General features: G+C 43.2%; 1 protein-coding gene across 1 annotated transcript; it reads right to left on the reverse strand.

The window, feature by feature from the left end:
* Nucleotides 1-886: 886 nt before the first annotated feature.
* Nucleotides 887-10,742, reverse strand: si:ch211-220i18.4 (SRSF protein kinase 3). Its single transcript, XM_068598677.1, has 12 exons — nt 10,567-10,742; nt 9,094-9,185; nt 7,735-7,843; nt 6,880-6,967; nt 6,546-6,633; nt 5,645-5,751; nt 5,377-5,539; nt 5,050-5,126; nt 3,411-3,518; nt 2,400-2,469; nt 2,151-2,243; nt 887-2,041 (listed from the first exon to the last, which is right to left on the reverse strand). Exons 1-12 carry the CDS (start codon nt 10,608-10,610, stop codon nt 1,857-1,859), a joined length of 1,224 nt encoding a protein of 407 aa, XP_068454778.1. The 5' UTR covers nt 10,611-10,742; the 3' UTR covers nt 887-1,856.
* Nucleotides 10,743-17,390: the final 6,648 nt, after the last annotated feature.

Here is a 17,390-nt window from a genome sequence, read left to right on the forward strand (position 1 = left end):
ATGCATGTTCTACAAAGTACATATTGTGTATGTGTATATAGTGCTGGATCTGGACAGCAATACCTTGATGATATTTTTGTAATACGTTTAAATGAGGACAAGTCAAATTATACTTTGATGCTTGAGTTCCGAATGGAACCAAAGAGAATGAGACGAGGTATCGTGCCCAGATCAAGGTCAGGTCACCATTGTTTGATTGAAATGTCATTTGTTGCATTTAACGATGTTATGTAGTTACGGGAGTAGTTCACATTGGTACAGTACAGCAGAGCAAACATGATGGTCACAGTTTATACATATCAGGTTGACCATGACGAGTCAGATGATGATTCATTTTGTATTGATCTATTTTACACAGGACTTCACTCAGAAGGCAGCTGTTTGTGTCCCACGTGAAACCAAAAACAAATGTCTACTCATGGTTGTTACATATGACGTTGTTATGCTCGTAACGTTAGATATGAAAGTCCACTAAACTTTACATTGTTACATTATAACGTTATAATTTTTTCTAACCCTGATCAAGTAGTTTGATGGCCGATACCTAACAAAAAGGTTGCGAATGAAGAGGGAATGAGAACAACTGTTATAGTATTAAAGTAGTTAATGGTACCATAGTCAGAACTATGATGTATGAAAGCCTTTTATGATATTATAGGACAGCATTATGTTATTAAGAAAGCTGACTGAGTAGTGAGGAAAAGCTGAACCCCAACTAAGTACAGCAAGCAATGTTGGCATTAACACAAAACAAAAAGTTAAATAGAAGTTTATGTTGGATTATTTCAAATAGCTTAATACTGAATGCATGTTTTAACAAGTAACAAAAAATTATGATGTTGTATATTCCCTTCTGAGTCAAAACTGAGTTTTGACAATGACCTAAAAGAGGCCAACAAGTTGAGTAGCTATTTAGTTTGCCACCGTGTGCAACCCCTGTCACATCACACAGTCTTTGATCAATTGCTTGTTTAGAATATTAATTTGTTATAGAGTTGCAATAAGTGCATTAATGTAATGTAAATGTGTCTTACCCATGGAAGCTGTTCATTCTTATCTGAGCATTCATTTTTGACAACAGCAGGAAGCTCAATGATAGTTTTGGATGTTTACTTTATTAATTACAAAATGGCACTTTATTGATTTGAAAAAGCAGTTTGGAATAAAGTATCCCGAATCAGTTTGTGTTCATGATTCAATTGTTTTTTAAATTAGGTTTTCTTAACTTAAACTCGCGAGTACACGTTAAAACGCTGTTTGGAAAATGTGAGATTTTGACTCGTACACATGCACTGCAATGGATCTGGGTTTTCATTACACTCTGAATAATCTCAACTTTAAAGATATCGTGGACGATCTTCAAAAAAAATGTTTGTTTTATTTGTAGACATGCCCTTTACATCCCGACAGCCATCAACAAATCAAATACTAACAGACAAATTAACAACTTCTCACTGGCGAGCAGTGTCAGACCAAGTGAGGATGGAGAATCCCTCAGTGACTGCCAGAGCTTTGAGTCCTACATGCAGCTCCAGGCATACAGTAGTTACACTGGAGAATATCTATGTAAAAAATAAAATAAACGGCCTCAGCAGTATTAAGTGCATGATGGGGGGAAGAGTGGGGAAGAGCTTTATCTGTCGCTGGAAGGGGAAAACCCTAGATTCTACAGGAATTCACAAATTAAAGTGAATATGTTTTGGGGATTCCTCTCATAAGCCTGAAAACTTCCACGATGCCCTGAGCTTTGTTTTCCCCCCGTCTGTGGCTTGTCACAAGTCGGCCCAGCCAAGCTGCTGACGGCCCGCGAGGACGGCTGATGGGGGACGACACCTGTGGGATCCGTGGGGAGGCTATCAGGAGGTCAGCCAAGGGTGAAGGAGGCACTGTGCGGCGGTGGCCCTCCTCTTCGGCTGGTAGTCCAACATGGAACGAAGGAAGTCTGAGAATCCAGTGGCCTCCTCCAACAACAAGTGGTATTTCTCCACCAGAACGTCAAAGAGGCTCCAGAGCCTCAGCGGGCCGAAGCGATGAAGGTCACCTGGGTGACACACAACCAGTATTACAGGAGGATGCTCACCAGTAGCAATTTTTTGAATGAGTTACTGGAATCATACAAATAAAAAAGTTATAAAAAGTGGTGGACTTACCTCTGCGGTTGAAGTACTCCATAGAGTATTTACCCGACAAGGCAACAGCTGGTGGGATTTGACCGAGCAGCTTCAGGATCTGGGCTATATGGTCTGAGGTGAATGGAGAGAACAAACACACACATGGACGGTACGAGTCAGCATGTACTGCATCAACATGTACATTGTAGATCCTGTGTAATCTTATTCAACCCTGTGTCAGTTGTTTGTCACGTTGCTGTTAGCGTCAGTGCACTGGACTAAACGTACCTTCCTCCAGGGAAATGGACCCGCTAGCTTTGGGTTCAAACAGCGAGTCTCCAGTGACCAACTCGAAGGCCTGAAAGAATAAAGGGAGAAAATAAAACGGGTGAGATGTGTGAGTGTCTCAATCTCAACCTGCTACAGTCTGTACCGTGAAGGTTGGGCTTTACGTTACGGCCCATATTTCTTAAACCCTTATAGACAAGAAAAATGTCCCATAGTCCGTATGGCTAATTTCTCCCAAAATACACACTCTCCCTTCAACAGACAGACACACTTGGCTAATTATTCTGCAGAATGACCTTATTGAAACTTCATGATTCTCTTTTTCCCTCCCGGCGAAGGCACCACTCTGCCTCTTAGTACTCGTGGCCTTCGTTGGTTGGGTTGTTTAGGTTTAGGCATAAGGAATGAGATTAGTTAGGTTTGGGATTAACAATATCAGGGTAAACCAATAAGAGGCAGAGTAGAGTGGATCATGACTTCGCCATAAGTGGGTATTTTTGGAGCAATCGGCTTCCAGAACAATGGAAGTTTAGTTTTGGAATAACTGGCTGGGCTTTCAGTCCAAAGGGAAATCTTTCAGGATTATTGGTGTTTTGGTTAGAGCAATGACATGACTGAAATATCTCAACAACAGTTAGCTGGATTGCCATGGAATTTGGTCTTCCACTTACTCAACATGTGCACCCACTAGATGGATTGGCACATCAGGTTATGATTCCTAAAGGATGAATCTGAATGTACATGACACATCCTGTGTAGCTAGATGAATGCAGAATCTGTTTATAGATATATAGTTATATCCCACCACCTCAGTGACCCACTGGTGGAACAGCCACTCTAATCTCTTGCTATGCAGACCAACATTGCTGAAACTCGCAGAACTTTCTGCAGAAATCCCAAAGGTTGAATATTTTTTTTTTAAAATGTGGTTGAAATTTCCCACAAAACTTGTTTTTATGGTTTTGAATGTTTCACACAGTGAAACCTTAATATTGTATGTTTTTTCCTCACCATGCAGGCGACACTCCAGATGTCAGCAGGAGGGCCGTACTCAGATCCCAGTAAAACCTCCAGTGAGCGATACTGACGGGTCTGAATCTCCTCACAGAAATGTTTGTACTGTTCCAAGAAAGAGAGACAGACATAACAGACAGAAACATTTCAATCTTAAATCTAAAGTGTCTGTTTTTGACTGTTAAACCTGCGAGAACATTTGTTCTTAGCCCCTTTAAGTCAGCGGAAGCAGGTTGTGAACACGACACTGACATATTAATATGACCTTTTAATTATATGGCAAATATGTCCTCTACCCAACCAGCAGTTATGGAGCAACCAGTAGCATTCCAGCATGATCTCCTTCCTTATCATAAGCCGTAGTGTCTTGAAACAGAAGATATGCATTTGTGTGGTTAACTTATTAACACGTTGCTCGTAGCTTTAGGCAACAAAAATGCTTGGTTAGAGGTTCAAAGAAAAGTTAGACCAAGGTTTGGGTCAAAATAAGTATGTCTGTTACGTCAGCGGTCCTCAACCTTTTTTGCAACACGGACCGGTTTCGTGTCAAACAATATTTTCAAGGACCGGCCTTCACGGTGTGGGCAACAAATATGATGGAATACATATGACGTAATAAAGATGTCGTAATAAATATGACGTAATAAAATGATACGTTAAATTAACATTAAATATACAACTCACCATTGCGCCGAATTAGTGGCAGCCCTGAGCTGGTTTCTCTGCAAGGAGCCGGGTCAAAGTGATGGGAGACACTCGACGTGTGTTAATTATATCCAGTCTACTCCGTAACTTAGACCTTTATGTCCGGTCTACAGTTTATTTTAAATCCCGCTTCACAAAGACAGGATGTTTGAAATGGAAACAGAATTTTTGTGCTTTTTTGGCGATCTCAGGATATTCTGCCTTGATTTTAGACCAGAATACTGGCTTTTAAGTTTCGTTTTTGGGGTAAATCAAGAAGCTGAGACGCACAGATGGCTGTATCCTGTCCTTTTTCAAAATAAAACACTTCCCCGACTTTTTTTTCTTCAAAATAAAACTTTTTTAAATTATTTTTTTAAAAACTTTTTAAAATGTATTTATTCTTTCTGTTCAGCCTGGTACCAATCACCGGGGGTTGGGGACCACTGTGTTTCGTAACTTAAGATACAGACATAACATCATTTGACATAACGTCGTCAGTAAAATATAAGTCAATATTTGGTTTCACACGAGACACAAACGGCTGAATTAAAAGTCCTCCACCACCTTCCCACCCTTAAAAGGACTTTCTCGCTTGTTATCGCATGTCATTTGCTTTCCCCTTGGAGTTGTGTTTCTCTGATTCTCTTTTTAAGCTGTTTTTGGTCCCCACTAACTGCTAAGAGAGATATTGGGCTCCTTAACTTCTGAAACCAAACAATGTTCACGAGCTAATCTCTTACTTTGTTTGTTGGTTGAGAAGCAGGGAGCATTTGCTAACTACATAATACTTGGAAACCAGGTTTTCAGGGCCTTTAAGATCATATAAGGTTAAATGTCTTATAGAGATGGACCCTTCTTGCAGGTCTAGAAATTGAAAACAAATTCAGCACTTGGTTAATGTGTTATGTTAAACTATATCAAGACTGTATGTGAAAGAGTAAATACTGACCACCCAGCAGGAGCTGCCCAGGTCAGCTATCTTCACTTTAATTTCCTTTAAACTGTACAGGTTCACCTGCTTCTTCTCTAGAAGAAACAAGACATTGTGTTGATGGAAGAAATTTTGGTGGATTTTTTGTTTTGTTTAGATCTCAGTACAGCCAGTTTGTTGACCCAGAAGATTCATGAAATGCTTGTACGGAGCAGAGACTTATACATTTCAAGCATGACATTGGCAAACAGGTTTGCCTCGTCACCGCTCAGACAGTCCAGCCTCGAGACTTCAACTCTGAAACAATCTCCAGCTTCTGTAGATAAAAAAAAGGAGAAAAAGTGCCTGTTGTCTTGGCCTCTTTCCCAGTCAGTACACAGGAGGAGCTGCTGTCCCCTGCCGGTACTTTATGAGACTGCTCCTCCAGACACAGCAGGATGTTCTCAGGCTTGATGTCCGTGTGGATGATTTTACACTGAGTGTGGAGGTAGTCCAGGCCCTGAAGAACCTAGAGACACAACACACACATCAGGTTCCCTTCCATGCAACAAGTACTGAACTTTGTTCTGATCTCTGTCTCCAACAGCGTGAACATCAAAGAGAGGAGGATTACCTGAGTGAGTATTTGTTTGACTGAAGGCCGTATCAGCCCAGGACTCCCAAAACACAGCTGCCAGCTTCTCAGGTCGGGCCCCAGCAGCTCCAGCACCAGGCACATGTCTGACCAGCAGGCATTTGAGGATGTTTACAAGTAAGCTAATGGCTAGCGATATTTACTGTATGATGCAACTAGGCGGCAGTGTCTTAAAGCCGATGCGGAAGTGTTTTTAAACTTGCATTATCTCTCCTGACCAGCAGGTGGCGACTCCTCCAGGTTGGAAAAATAAGTCGTGTAGAACTTACAGACTTCTCTCTTAATGTATTCCCTTGGTAAACATTGTAAACATCTCAATCTCTAGTTTCAAGTTTTCTTCAATAATAGCATGATATATGTTAATTTAGTAAATTATGCTCCATTCAGAGTCAAATAGACCTTGAAGCAGGTTATGCTTTAAGGCGGGCTTACTGTGATCGACAGGTTGCTTCCGTTACCAGAGCTGTATACGCCACGTCTACGTCACTCCAACTTCATTTTGTCGGGTGCAAAGAACATCTACAATGTGACAGCTCTATTTCAAGACGGCAACGGAAAAAAAAACTTGAGTCTTCATATCGGTAGTTTAGATACCAATGAGTGACGTCACGATGACTACGTCCACTTCGTGGATCCAGTGGATGGATACAATGCAAGAGTGTTTCCAGTGAGGAGACATGAGGCCATCTCTTGTTTACATCTTTGAAAGATTTAGTCTGTGCGAGTTTGCGGAGATAAATCAAAAACATGTCATTGTATAGGTTGTTATTGGCACTCTGACCATTGGTTTTATTGGCTCTTTTCGAGACACAAGCTCTTCACCGTTCGGTGTCGGGTTTAGAGTGGACGCCCAAGTAATGGTCGTCTATAAAAAGGATACGGACCCCGTTGACTCCGGCCAGCTTAAACTCATCCAGCAGCTTAACGATCCTTCGACTGGAGGGATGCCTGCTCGTAGCGCCGCTAGCCTGATTAAAATGGAGAGGAGGGTGAGGGGGGGGGGGGCGGGGGGCAGGAGGGGAATGAAGGCAAACAATAAAGAAGACTGGGACGGGTAGAGATGGTGAGATGTACGAGATGTGTTAGGATAAAGGTGGAAAAGGGAATGGCTGACAAGGGAAGAGGATTGTAAACCAAAATGCAAAAAGAAATAGAAATTGCCAGAACTAGTAGGACATGTTAGAGAGGAGGAAGACGAAGAGTGTGTCACTGACGCATCGTAGGAGGGCGAGTTCGTCCTGTCCCGCCTGGGAGAAGCCAGCTCCGCTCTTCAGCACCTTCACAGCAACGCGCACACCGAGCCTGCTGACACGGACGGCAGATCAGATCTGTTTTCGGATACAGGACAGAGCCCTGCGCTCTGCTGAATCCATGAAAGCTGTGCTTTAGTGTCACAAACACATGCATTTGGTTATCTTAATTATGTCCAATAATCACATTTAAAAAACGAGAAGTTTAGATATGCATTTTGAAATGTGTTAAAACAAAAAGAAAAATCTGTCAGGGACTGTACACAAACTATGACTATTACTGCTACATTGTTAGACACAGTCCAGCTGTTCTCTGACAAGGAGCTTGTTATTGTCTGTCAAGGTTTATATTTCTATTTTATATGAATCCTATGTTCACCCAACTGCTTACCAGCATGAAAAGTCGTATCTCAATTCATGTTTATGAATTAGTTTTAGAACAACAAAGAGCCATTTTCTGTCATAGAAAGACGCACATTAAGCTAGCTGACCTAAGCTAGTTAACGTTGCAGCTAACATCCGACATACGCAGTGGACATTATATAATGTGTGTGTGTGTGTGTGTGTGTGTGTGTGTGTGTGTGTGTGTGTTGTCCTCATGATTGTGGACATTAGTTCCCAGCTTTGAGTAATTTATACTGAACGCTGTGTGAACCAATGAGAACCATGACTAATTCAAATTCCAATGTACATTAAAGTACATTTTTGTGTCGAGAGGAGGATCCAAAGAAAGTACAAATACCTGCTTTAAAAAAAATAATGGATATAGGCTATGAGAAAAAAACTAAACAATGTTGTGCAGTCCCTATGTAAGCCTACCTGAGGTCCAGACATAGCCACACAGTGGCGTAATAGCCCCAGCCGAGCTTAGAAAGCACCTGGTATCTTCTGTTGAAGGTGTCGCCTCTCTGGACAGGGTGGTACCCACCTGAGGAGATTCAAACAAGATGAAACCAAGAAAGGATCTGTTGGCATCTATTCTTTACCGGTTCGTATTATTCCATGACTGAAATGTGAAACCTTTACATCACACAGTTTACAGTTTTCATCTGGTGTTTAGAAAGCTTAGAGAGAGAGAAGACTAAACGGTGGCACGACAGCTATTTCTGGCATTACAACTTCCTCTAAGCTATAACATGTCTGCAGTGAGTAATGCAGTGAAATCTCCCAGCGGGACACTGAAACATTATGATGCGTAAGCTTGTATCAGTTCTCTTTCAGCCGGCATGACACAAACGTCTTGGACATCGTCGAGAGCTCTTGAAATTGAATCTCTATTTCTGTTGGGAGTGACCATATATATATCTATATAGAGCTGTGCAGGCAAAGACCTGCACAGCTGGCAAGAAGTCAAAAGGACAGGTTCAATGGGTCTGGCAGGTTCTAGTGATGTCTAATAAGAGAGTGTTGCCATGAGGGTCATGAGAAGCACTTACAGGTCACAAACCAGACACATTTTTAGCTCGTGTTTACCCACTGGTAAATGTCCAACTCAACACATCTTAGTCACAATTCTATAATCACCAATGGTAACAACATCCCAGTTGCCAGGCCATTTTTTTGGGGGGCTGTACATTTCAGAACATAACGGATGAATGTGGAGGTTTTTGCATTCGGGTTATTGAGCGACCATTAATGAGAGTAACTTGGCACGATAACAAGTATAAGAATCAAGACAGTCCGCAACGGACCGGTTGAAGAGTTGGTTGGGTCAAGACTAATGCTGTTTATTGAAGCCGTTGATGTTTAGTCACGGTTGTTACGTAACATTATCGGTTCAACAAAAAAGCACGAACCTAACCAACAGCATCTTTTTTTTTACTGATTTGAGTAAAGACATGAACAACCCATAACTGTTACAGGGTTTTTTTTAGCCATGCGAGCGCCGTGGCTCCACCATTGGTGAGGACGAATTTATCTCAACACATTTTTAATGTATTTCTATAACATTTCTGTGCTGATATTGATGTTCTCCAATAACTTTAAAGCCAATCAGAATCCAAAGTCATTTCTTCAACACATTTGGACGGGCTCATCCTATTTGAAGCAATACACTGTCAGCGGCTCGGGCTGCTCATGACGGTGTGGAGGGGGCGAGAATAAAAAGTGTGGTGACATTGGCAGCGGTGAATGAGCGCATCGGCAGATGATGGAGTGAGTTAAGAGTCTCTGATGTACCATAACAGTATTCTCCCGGGTCCTCAGAGTCTTGGCTGTCCTTTGGACCCAGCTGCTCGTGGCGTCCTAGGGCCTCAAAGTCATTGGACGACCTACGAACAAACAAACACACACACACACACACGCAACGCATATAAACTTGATTCTCTCTCCTGCATCACTGCCTGTGCATCCCCTGCACACAGTATGTGCGTCAGTGTCGAGTTGCTGGGGGCAGCCAGGAGAGTTGAACTACTTTTAGAGTTTCCACTTGGACTCGTCTTGCCATGGAAACTTGCCCCCACCGCTTGGCAGAGAGTGGACACTCGGCATCGGAAGTTGCACTATTTCTGACTCAACTGTAAATCATTTTGCTGTGTGTGTGTTCACGCAACCCGATGACTCCCAATCCCAGCTGCTTTGGGTATCGACTGCAGTGACGGCTGGGGTCACGTCATGGCTGAGAATACTGAACGCAGGTCAGGTTTCCGTGTGGCTGGAGGGGCATGTCGTGGAGTTTGATGTGCGGTACGGCACCCTTGTTTTTAGGGTTCTTGCACCATGTCGAATTTTGCTCGAATCAACAACTGATGGCTTTTTTTTTTCTATGCAAGACGTGTAAGACGTGTGGCACTTTGATACCCTGTCTGGAACTCCAAGCCAACATTCAAAGCTACAGATACAACTTAGCGGTGAATCATATTTGTTCAAATAGGGCAATATGGCCAAAATATATACATTACAGTATAGCATGCTTTTATGGTAACTCAATATGCCAAGTCTATATGAACGAACCACATGGTGAAGCCGATTTTAAGAGCATTTTCCTAATTCATTAAGAACTTTTGTGCAAAATGAACTTTCAATGAGTGATAAAAAGACTTTCGTTTGTGCTTTCACATCAGATTTTCTGATCTGATCTGATTCTGAAATTTAGGCTGATATGTGCATGTTGTCAATTTAGACAACATAACTGTGTGTCACGATATCAGGAATAAATCACGATACATTATTGTGTTGAATGAACACAATCATCCTGACACCGGCACATAAACTCCAAGTTCCTGCCCCCTTTGTGTATTTGAACAATTCCACTGCGTCCGGAGACAAAACAACCAATCAGAACACACGAGCGTGACTTCAGTCACAGGTGTTCAGTCTGGTGCATTACTGCCGGGATACAGAGACAGGCTGTGCAAATAAGACAAGTAAATATGTTTTTAAATAAAGTTACCAACTGCAGCTTCCTCTATGGAGTCTAAAATAATGCCAGCTTGCTTTATTGGTGCGTTGCTAAAATTAACTGCTCTTCTGCATTGCTGTAGGGGAAAAATAACACCAGCCAAGTTGTATGTTGTCGAGTTGTGTGTTTCAGGTTTAAATCACGCCGTGTACAGGGAAATTATCCAACGCTTCCAGTGTATCAAGTACAATCAGAAAATGTATTTCTCTCGTATCCTATTTTATTCATTTTCCCATAAGTGCCACACTTACGCATGATTCTGCTGCGCAGCGCTGCATGTGGGACTCCTCTGCATGGTGTCCAGCAGATGCAGCCAGCGGCGCGATCCAAAGAGTTGCTACTTTCAATCAAAAAGCGTGGTGGATGTCTGAAGCCTGCAGAGGTCAAATCTTGCCAGTGAAACGCACACCGCTGGAAAACAGTTGAGCGGCGGAGAGGTACGGGTGGGCGGGGTGACACCAGTCAGCGGGGTCTAAACATGGAAACCCCTCCTGCAGACTCCAACCCAACGGCCTGTCATACTTATACCTGCTTCACTGTGTGGTTGATGTCCTCCACTCACTCGTGGTCTGGTCAGTCTCTCTCTCTCTCTCTCTCTCTCTCTCTCTCTCTGTATTGAGCCTCCCTCTCTCTCTGGCTGCTGCTGTGGGAAAGCCTCAGCAGTGTTCAGAGGGGCTAAAAGATGAGGAGCGTGGCGTGAGGCCACACCAAGGGAGGAGAGGGAGTGACAGCTGCTGAATCCCCCCCCCCCCCCGCCCCCCCGCGTGCCTGTCTCAAGGGGGGTTTGACCTTTTGGGCCACGGGGATCACACATTGCTCAACACCGGCTTTGAGAAAGGGATCCCCGTCCTTCAACAAAAGATCAAGTATCACAATAAAGTCATGAGAACGGGGGTCAGCTGAGGAGCTTGTGTTTTCTTTTAATTGGGCATCCCATCTCTTGTTGCGCGTCAGACATTGTCACTCAGGTGTCGATCCCAGGTGTTAATCTGTGCGCTGACGTCTTCTCCTCCACCGCTCTTCCCCAGGGACCATTGTTGACTTTTTCCTTTTTGGGTGAGATTTCCTCAATAATTGCATTTTTTTTTCTGCAATTGGGTCGCGAGCGCTTCTGTTCTGGAAACTGCTCAGAGACCCGCCTCCTGCTGCCCAAAGGGCTCCAGTTTGTGGTCGTAACGTTTCACGAGGCTGTGACTGTTCTGGAGGTCACATCAGCGAGGTCAACTTTTTAAACAAATGGTCTCAGGATGTGAAATGGCTTTTATCGTGGACTTCACACATGATTACCGTTGGGCTCATTGGAGCCAAAGATTCTCAGATGTTCAGTCAGAAATATGTAAATCATGTTTTAGAAAAGGGAAAAAATAACACTTTTTTTTTGCCCCAAACTGCAGGGGATTATCATAAAGTGGGCGTGTCTGTACCCATGAAAAACAATCTTTTGCACATGTCTTGAGATGAGAGGTCAAGGGACATGTGGCTGTGCCACTGTTTTTATTTAAAATTCACTCCATCTCTAAAACTGAGCCTGTTATGGCCCCTGAAAGATGCTAAAATCAGCCAAGAGTGCAGCACAAAGCACTTTCCTGGTAATAATAATAATAACTAGAAAATTTCGCAAGAAATTTTGAAAGTGTGGCTACTACTGCCGTAAGACCTCGCAATATATAGCTTTTGTTTATGACGCCCGTCTCTCCTCCAAAGCACTTGAGTTGGTTTGTGTGTTAAACTGATTGGCTGATATGAAGCACCTGTGTGCTGCCGTCGTCATGGTGACCAAGTGAGCGCCAGCAGACTGATTAGAGGCAGACTGGACTGTGGACTTAAGGAAATAAACTACTGAACGTCCTGAACACACGCAAACGTATATGAAATATCATATGACCTTATTAATGATCACAGTGTTGACAACTACACAATATAAAACACACGTAAACGTCTTTGTGTGTGTCTGTGTGTGTGTGTGTGTGTATGTGTCTGTTTGTGTGTGTGTGTTTGTGTGTCTGTTTGTGTGTGTGTGTGTTTGTGTATATGTTTGTTTGTGTGTGTGTATGTGTGTCTCTGTGTCTGTGTGTGTGAGACAAACAGACAGAGAGACAGAAGTCATCTGTGTTGTGTGTGCGTGTGTAAGTGTCTGCGTGTCTGTTAAACTGCTCTAACGAGAACACCTGTGGGTCGTTAGATCAAAGGTTGCCATGGTGATGACTTCAAAGGGACTTCCTTACGCTGAGCTTAATAGACCTAAATACTGTGGAACTCCTTTCAAACTATTTTAAAAAAATGGTACTTTAAAAGCCACTATTGCTTCGATATCGCATATTGAGCGTTAGGAAGACCTGATGAACAGATACTGTGACTGGCGAGTCTGTACGATAAAACATGTGTCTGTACGGGCGATTTACAAATCAGGTACGAGCTTCAGGGGAGACGTGGTTTTGGAGGGAGATTTAACATGGTGGCGGGTGGCAGAGCGAGGTGGACTTGCTCTCACATTCAGTCCGATTTCAAGACGTCTGAGTCCGTTGGATTCCTATCGACCGCAGTTTATGACAGAAGACAAGATTTCCAACGTTTCTATCCAACAATGGTGTATGAAGAGTGAACATTGTGGGAGTAAAGACAAAATACGTTTTATTTTTTTAACAGTTTCTGTCGCTTCTTCTCACTCTGTTAATTGGCGCGCCACCCTCTACGAACGTTTCGTGAAATTTTTTTTATGTTTTTTGCATTTTTCGGGAAAACGTACGGGCGAATCTCTTAGAAAAGTCATACCTCACGATTCCCGCGCAAACCGCACGTTTCGATGTAATTTTTGCGCATGTGCTGGCAACGCTCTGGGAGGAGTAGTGGTTTGACTATAAGAAGAATAATAATAATAACTAGAAAATTTCGCAAGAAATTTTGAAAGTGTGGCTACTACTGCCGTAAGACGTCGCAATATATAGCTTTTGTTTCTGACGCCCGTCTCTCCTCCAAAGCACTTGAGTTGGTTTGTGTGTTAAACTGATTGGCTGATATGAAGCACCTGTGTGCTGCCGTCGTCATGGTGACCAAGTGAGCGCCAGCAGACTGATTAGAGGCAGACTGGACTGTGGACTTAAGGAAATAAACTACTGAACGTCCTGAACACACACAAACGTATATGAAATATCATATGACCTTATTAATGATCAGTGTTGACAACTACACAATATAAAACACACGTAAACGTCTTTGTGTGTGTCTGTGTGTGTGTGTATGTGTCTGTTTGTGTGTGTGTGTTTGTGTGTCTGTTTGTGTGTGTGTGTGTTTGTTTGTTTGTGTATGTGTTTGTTTGTTTGTGTGTGTGTCTGTGTGTCTGTGTGTGTGAGACAAACAGACAGAGAGACAGAAGTCATCTGTGTTGTGTGTGCGTGTGTAAGTGTCTGTGTGTCTGTTAAACTGCCCTAACGAGAACACCTGTGGGTCGTTAGATCAAAGGTTGCCATGGTGATGACTTCAAAGGGACTTCCTTACGCTGAGCTTAATAGACCTAAATACTGTGGAACTCCTTTCAAACTATTTAAAAAAAATGGTACTTTAAAAGCCACTATTGCTTCGATATCGCATATTGAGCGTTAGGAAGACCTGATGAACAGATACTGTGACTGGCGAGTCTGTACGATAAAACATGTGTCTGTACGGGCGATTTACAAATCAGGTACGAGCTTCAGGGGAGACGTGGCTTTGGAGGGAGATTTAACATGGCGGCGGATGGCAGAGCGAGGTGGACTTGCTCTCACATTCAGTCCGATTTCAAGACGTCTGAGTCTGTTGGATTCCTATCGACCGCAGTTTATGACAGAAGACAAGATTTCCAACGTTTCTATCCAACAATGGTGTATGAAGAGTGAACATTGTGGGAGTAAAGACAAAATACGTTTTATTTTTTTAGCAGTTTCTGTCGCTTCTTCTCACTCTGTTAATTGGTGCGCCACCCTCTACGAACATTTCGTGAAATTTTTTTGACAGTTTTTGACGTTTTTTGCATTTTTCGGGAAAACGGCCGGGCGAATCTCTTAGAAAAGTCATACCTCACGATTCCCGCGCAAACCGCACGTTTCGATGTATTTTTTACGCATGTGCTGGCAACGCTCTGGGAGGAGTAGTGGTTTGACTATAAGAAGAATAATAATAACTAGAAAATTTCGCAAGAAATTTTGAAAGTGTGGCTACTACTGCTGTAAGACGTCGCAATATATAGCTTTTGTTTCTGACGCCCGTCTCTCCTCCAAAGCACTGGAGTTGGTTTGTGTGTTAAACTGATTGGCTGATATGAAGCACCTGTGTGCTGCCGTCGTCATGGTGACCAAGTGAGCGCCAGCAGACTGATTAGAGGCAGACTGGACTGTGGACTTAAGGAAATAAACTACTGAACGTCCTGAACACACACAAACGTATATGAAATATCATACCACCTTATTAATGATCACAGTGTTGACAACTACACAATATAAAACACACGTAAACGTCTTTGTGTGTGTATGTATGTGTGTCTGTGTGTGTGAGACAAACAGACAGAGAGACAGAAGTCATCTGTGTTGTGTGTGTGTGTGTATGTGTTTGTTTGTGTGTGTGTATGTGTTTGTTTGTTTGTGTGTGTGTGTGTGTGTCTGTGTGTCTGTGTGTGTGAGACAAACAGACAGAGAGACAGAAGTCATCTGTGTTGTGTGTGCGTGTGTAAGTGTCTGCGTGTCTGTTAAACTGCCCTAACGAGAACACCTGTGGGTCGCTAGAGCAAAGGTTGCCATGGTGATGACTTCAAAGGGACTTCCTTACGCTGAGCTTAATAGACCTAAATACTGTGGAACTCCTTTCAAACTATTTTAAAAAAATGGTACTTTAAAAGCCACTATTGCTTCGATATCGCATATTGAGCGTTAGGAAGACCTGATGAACAGATACTGTGACTGGCGAGTCTGTACGATAAAACATGTGTCTGTACGGACGATTTACAAATCAGGTACGAGCTTCAGGGGAGACGTGGCTTTGGAGGGAGATTTAACATGGCGGTGGATGGCAGAGCGAGGTGGACTTGCTCTCACATTCAGTCTGATTTCAAGACGTCTGAGTCTGTTGGATTCCTATCGACCGCAGTTTATGACAGAAGACAAGATTTCCAACGTTTCTATCCAACAATGGTGTATGAAGAGTGAACATTGTGCGAGTAAAGACAAAATACGTTTTATTTTTTTAGCAGTTTCTGTCGCTTCTTCTCACTCTGTTAATTGGTGCGCCACCCTCTACGAACATTTCGTGAAATTTTTTTGACAGTTTTTGACGTTTTTTGCATTTTTCGGGAAAACGGCCGGGCGAATCTCTTAGAAAAGTCATACCTCACGATTCCCGCGCAAACCGCACGTTTCGATGTATTTTTTACGCATGTGCTGGCAACGCTCTGGGAGGAGTAGTGGTTTGACTATAAGAAGAATAATAATAATAAGCCCGCAGGAGAACATGAAGTGTGCTTGCAGCATGGGGTCTATGACCCCATGCGGCTGAAGCCACACTTAATAAGCCCGCAGGAGAACATGAAGTGTGCTTGCAGCATGGGGTCTATGACCCCATGCGGCTGAAGCCACACTTAATAAGCCCGCAGGAGAACATGAAGTGTGCTTCCAGCATGGGGTCTATGACCCCATGCGGCTGAAGCCACACTTAATAAGCCCGCAGGAGAACATGAAGTGTGCTTCCAGCATGGGGTCTCTGACCCCATGCGGCTGAAGCCACACTTAATAATAATAAGAGTCATAGTATATGTACTGTACCTATTTTACATGCAAAACTATCAAAGAAGTTGGCTTTCCGTTTTAAAAGAGATGGTCACAAATATACATCCACGAGTTCACTGGTGTGAGTGTGTGTATATGATATGTGTGTGTGTGTGTGTGTGTGTGTGTGTGAGTGTGAGTGTGTGTTGGCACACGTCGTCAGAATACTTTCCACGTCCCAAAGCGTGATTCCCTGCTCTCTGTCGGCGAACACGGCGCTGTTAACACTCCCCTCTTTGACACGGCATGAGATGCGCGGCTGATACGGCAGAGCCAAAGGGCTGCTGGGTAATAAAAGCACACTGTGTGGGACGGGACTTCAAAGTGGGCAACGCTTAGTCTTCACCTCTCAGACACTGAGGGCCTCTCCACCTTTGGGTGAAGGATGGTTCTCCGTCACGTGACGCGTTATCGCAGCCCTCTCCACTAGCATGTTACTTCTGCAGGGCCAAAACCTAAATAATGAAAAAGGCCTTTCAGAGGGGAACGTCTTGAGAGGTCATTACTTAATCCATAGCCACAACAACATTTTGGAAAAGATGCCCATTTACTTTCTTTCAGAGAGTCCAGTGAGGAGCTGGACACCACTGTCATATCTGTCCATTGAAGTCTGTCTGGAGGTGTTGGGCAGTACGACTGCATATGGGAATGTAGATGTTTCAAGGCTTTTGCAAAGCCGGATAAATGTCCTTAAGTGATGTCAAGTGATGTCAAGCGAGACAGCGTCCGGTTCTCACGAGTGAAGCCGATGCTGAAGTGTTTCAAAACTTTCATTCTCTCTGCTGACCAGCAGGGGGCGACTCCTCCTGTTGCGTGAATAAGTCTGGTTGTATAGAAGTCTATGAGAAAGTGACTCGACTTCTCTCTTGATGTATTCCCTCAGTAAACATGAGTGTATGTCTCACTCTCTAGTTTCAAGTCTTCTTCAATACAGCATGATGTTCATTTAGTAAATGATGGTCATTTAGAACATGCCCCTTGCCTTTGGTTTAATCGCTAAAGTACATCGACCCTATTTGCGCAGGTCATCGCTCCAATATTGGTTGACAATCCATATATATAGTTTATATAAGGGCTAATCCCATGACTCATCAATTCTGAATTGGAACATTTTTGGTTGCTTTTGGTTTGCTTATTTAGTTCAACCTGAACAACACAATAGAAATTTAACCTGAAGATCGACACGCGTAACCCGTCAAACATGTTCATGTGGTTAAGTGTCGACGTCCCCCAGCTTCAACAAAGTAGTATTTGGTTGTCGTGCTGTAATGCATTAGAGTGTGCAG

The sequence above is a fragment of the Clinocottus analis genome, unplaced genomic scaffold, assembly GCF_023055335.1.
Source record: "Clinocottus analis isolate CAN_PGR_092001 unplaced genomic scaffold, fCliAna1.0.p SCAF_4, whole genome shotgun sequence".
Taxonomy (NCBI): domain Eukaryota; kingdom Metazoa; phylum Chordata; class Actinopteri; order Perciformes; family Cottidae; genus Clinocottus; species Clinocottus analis.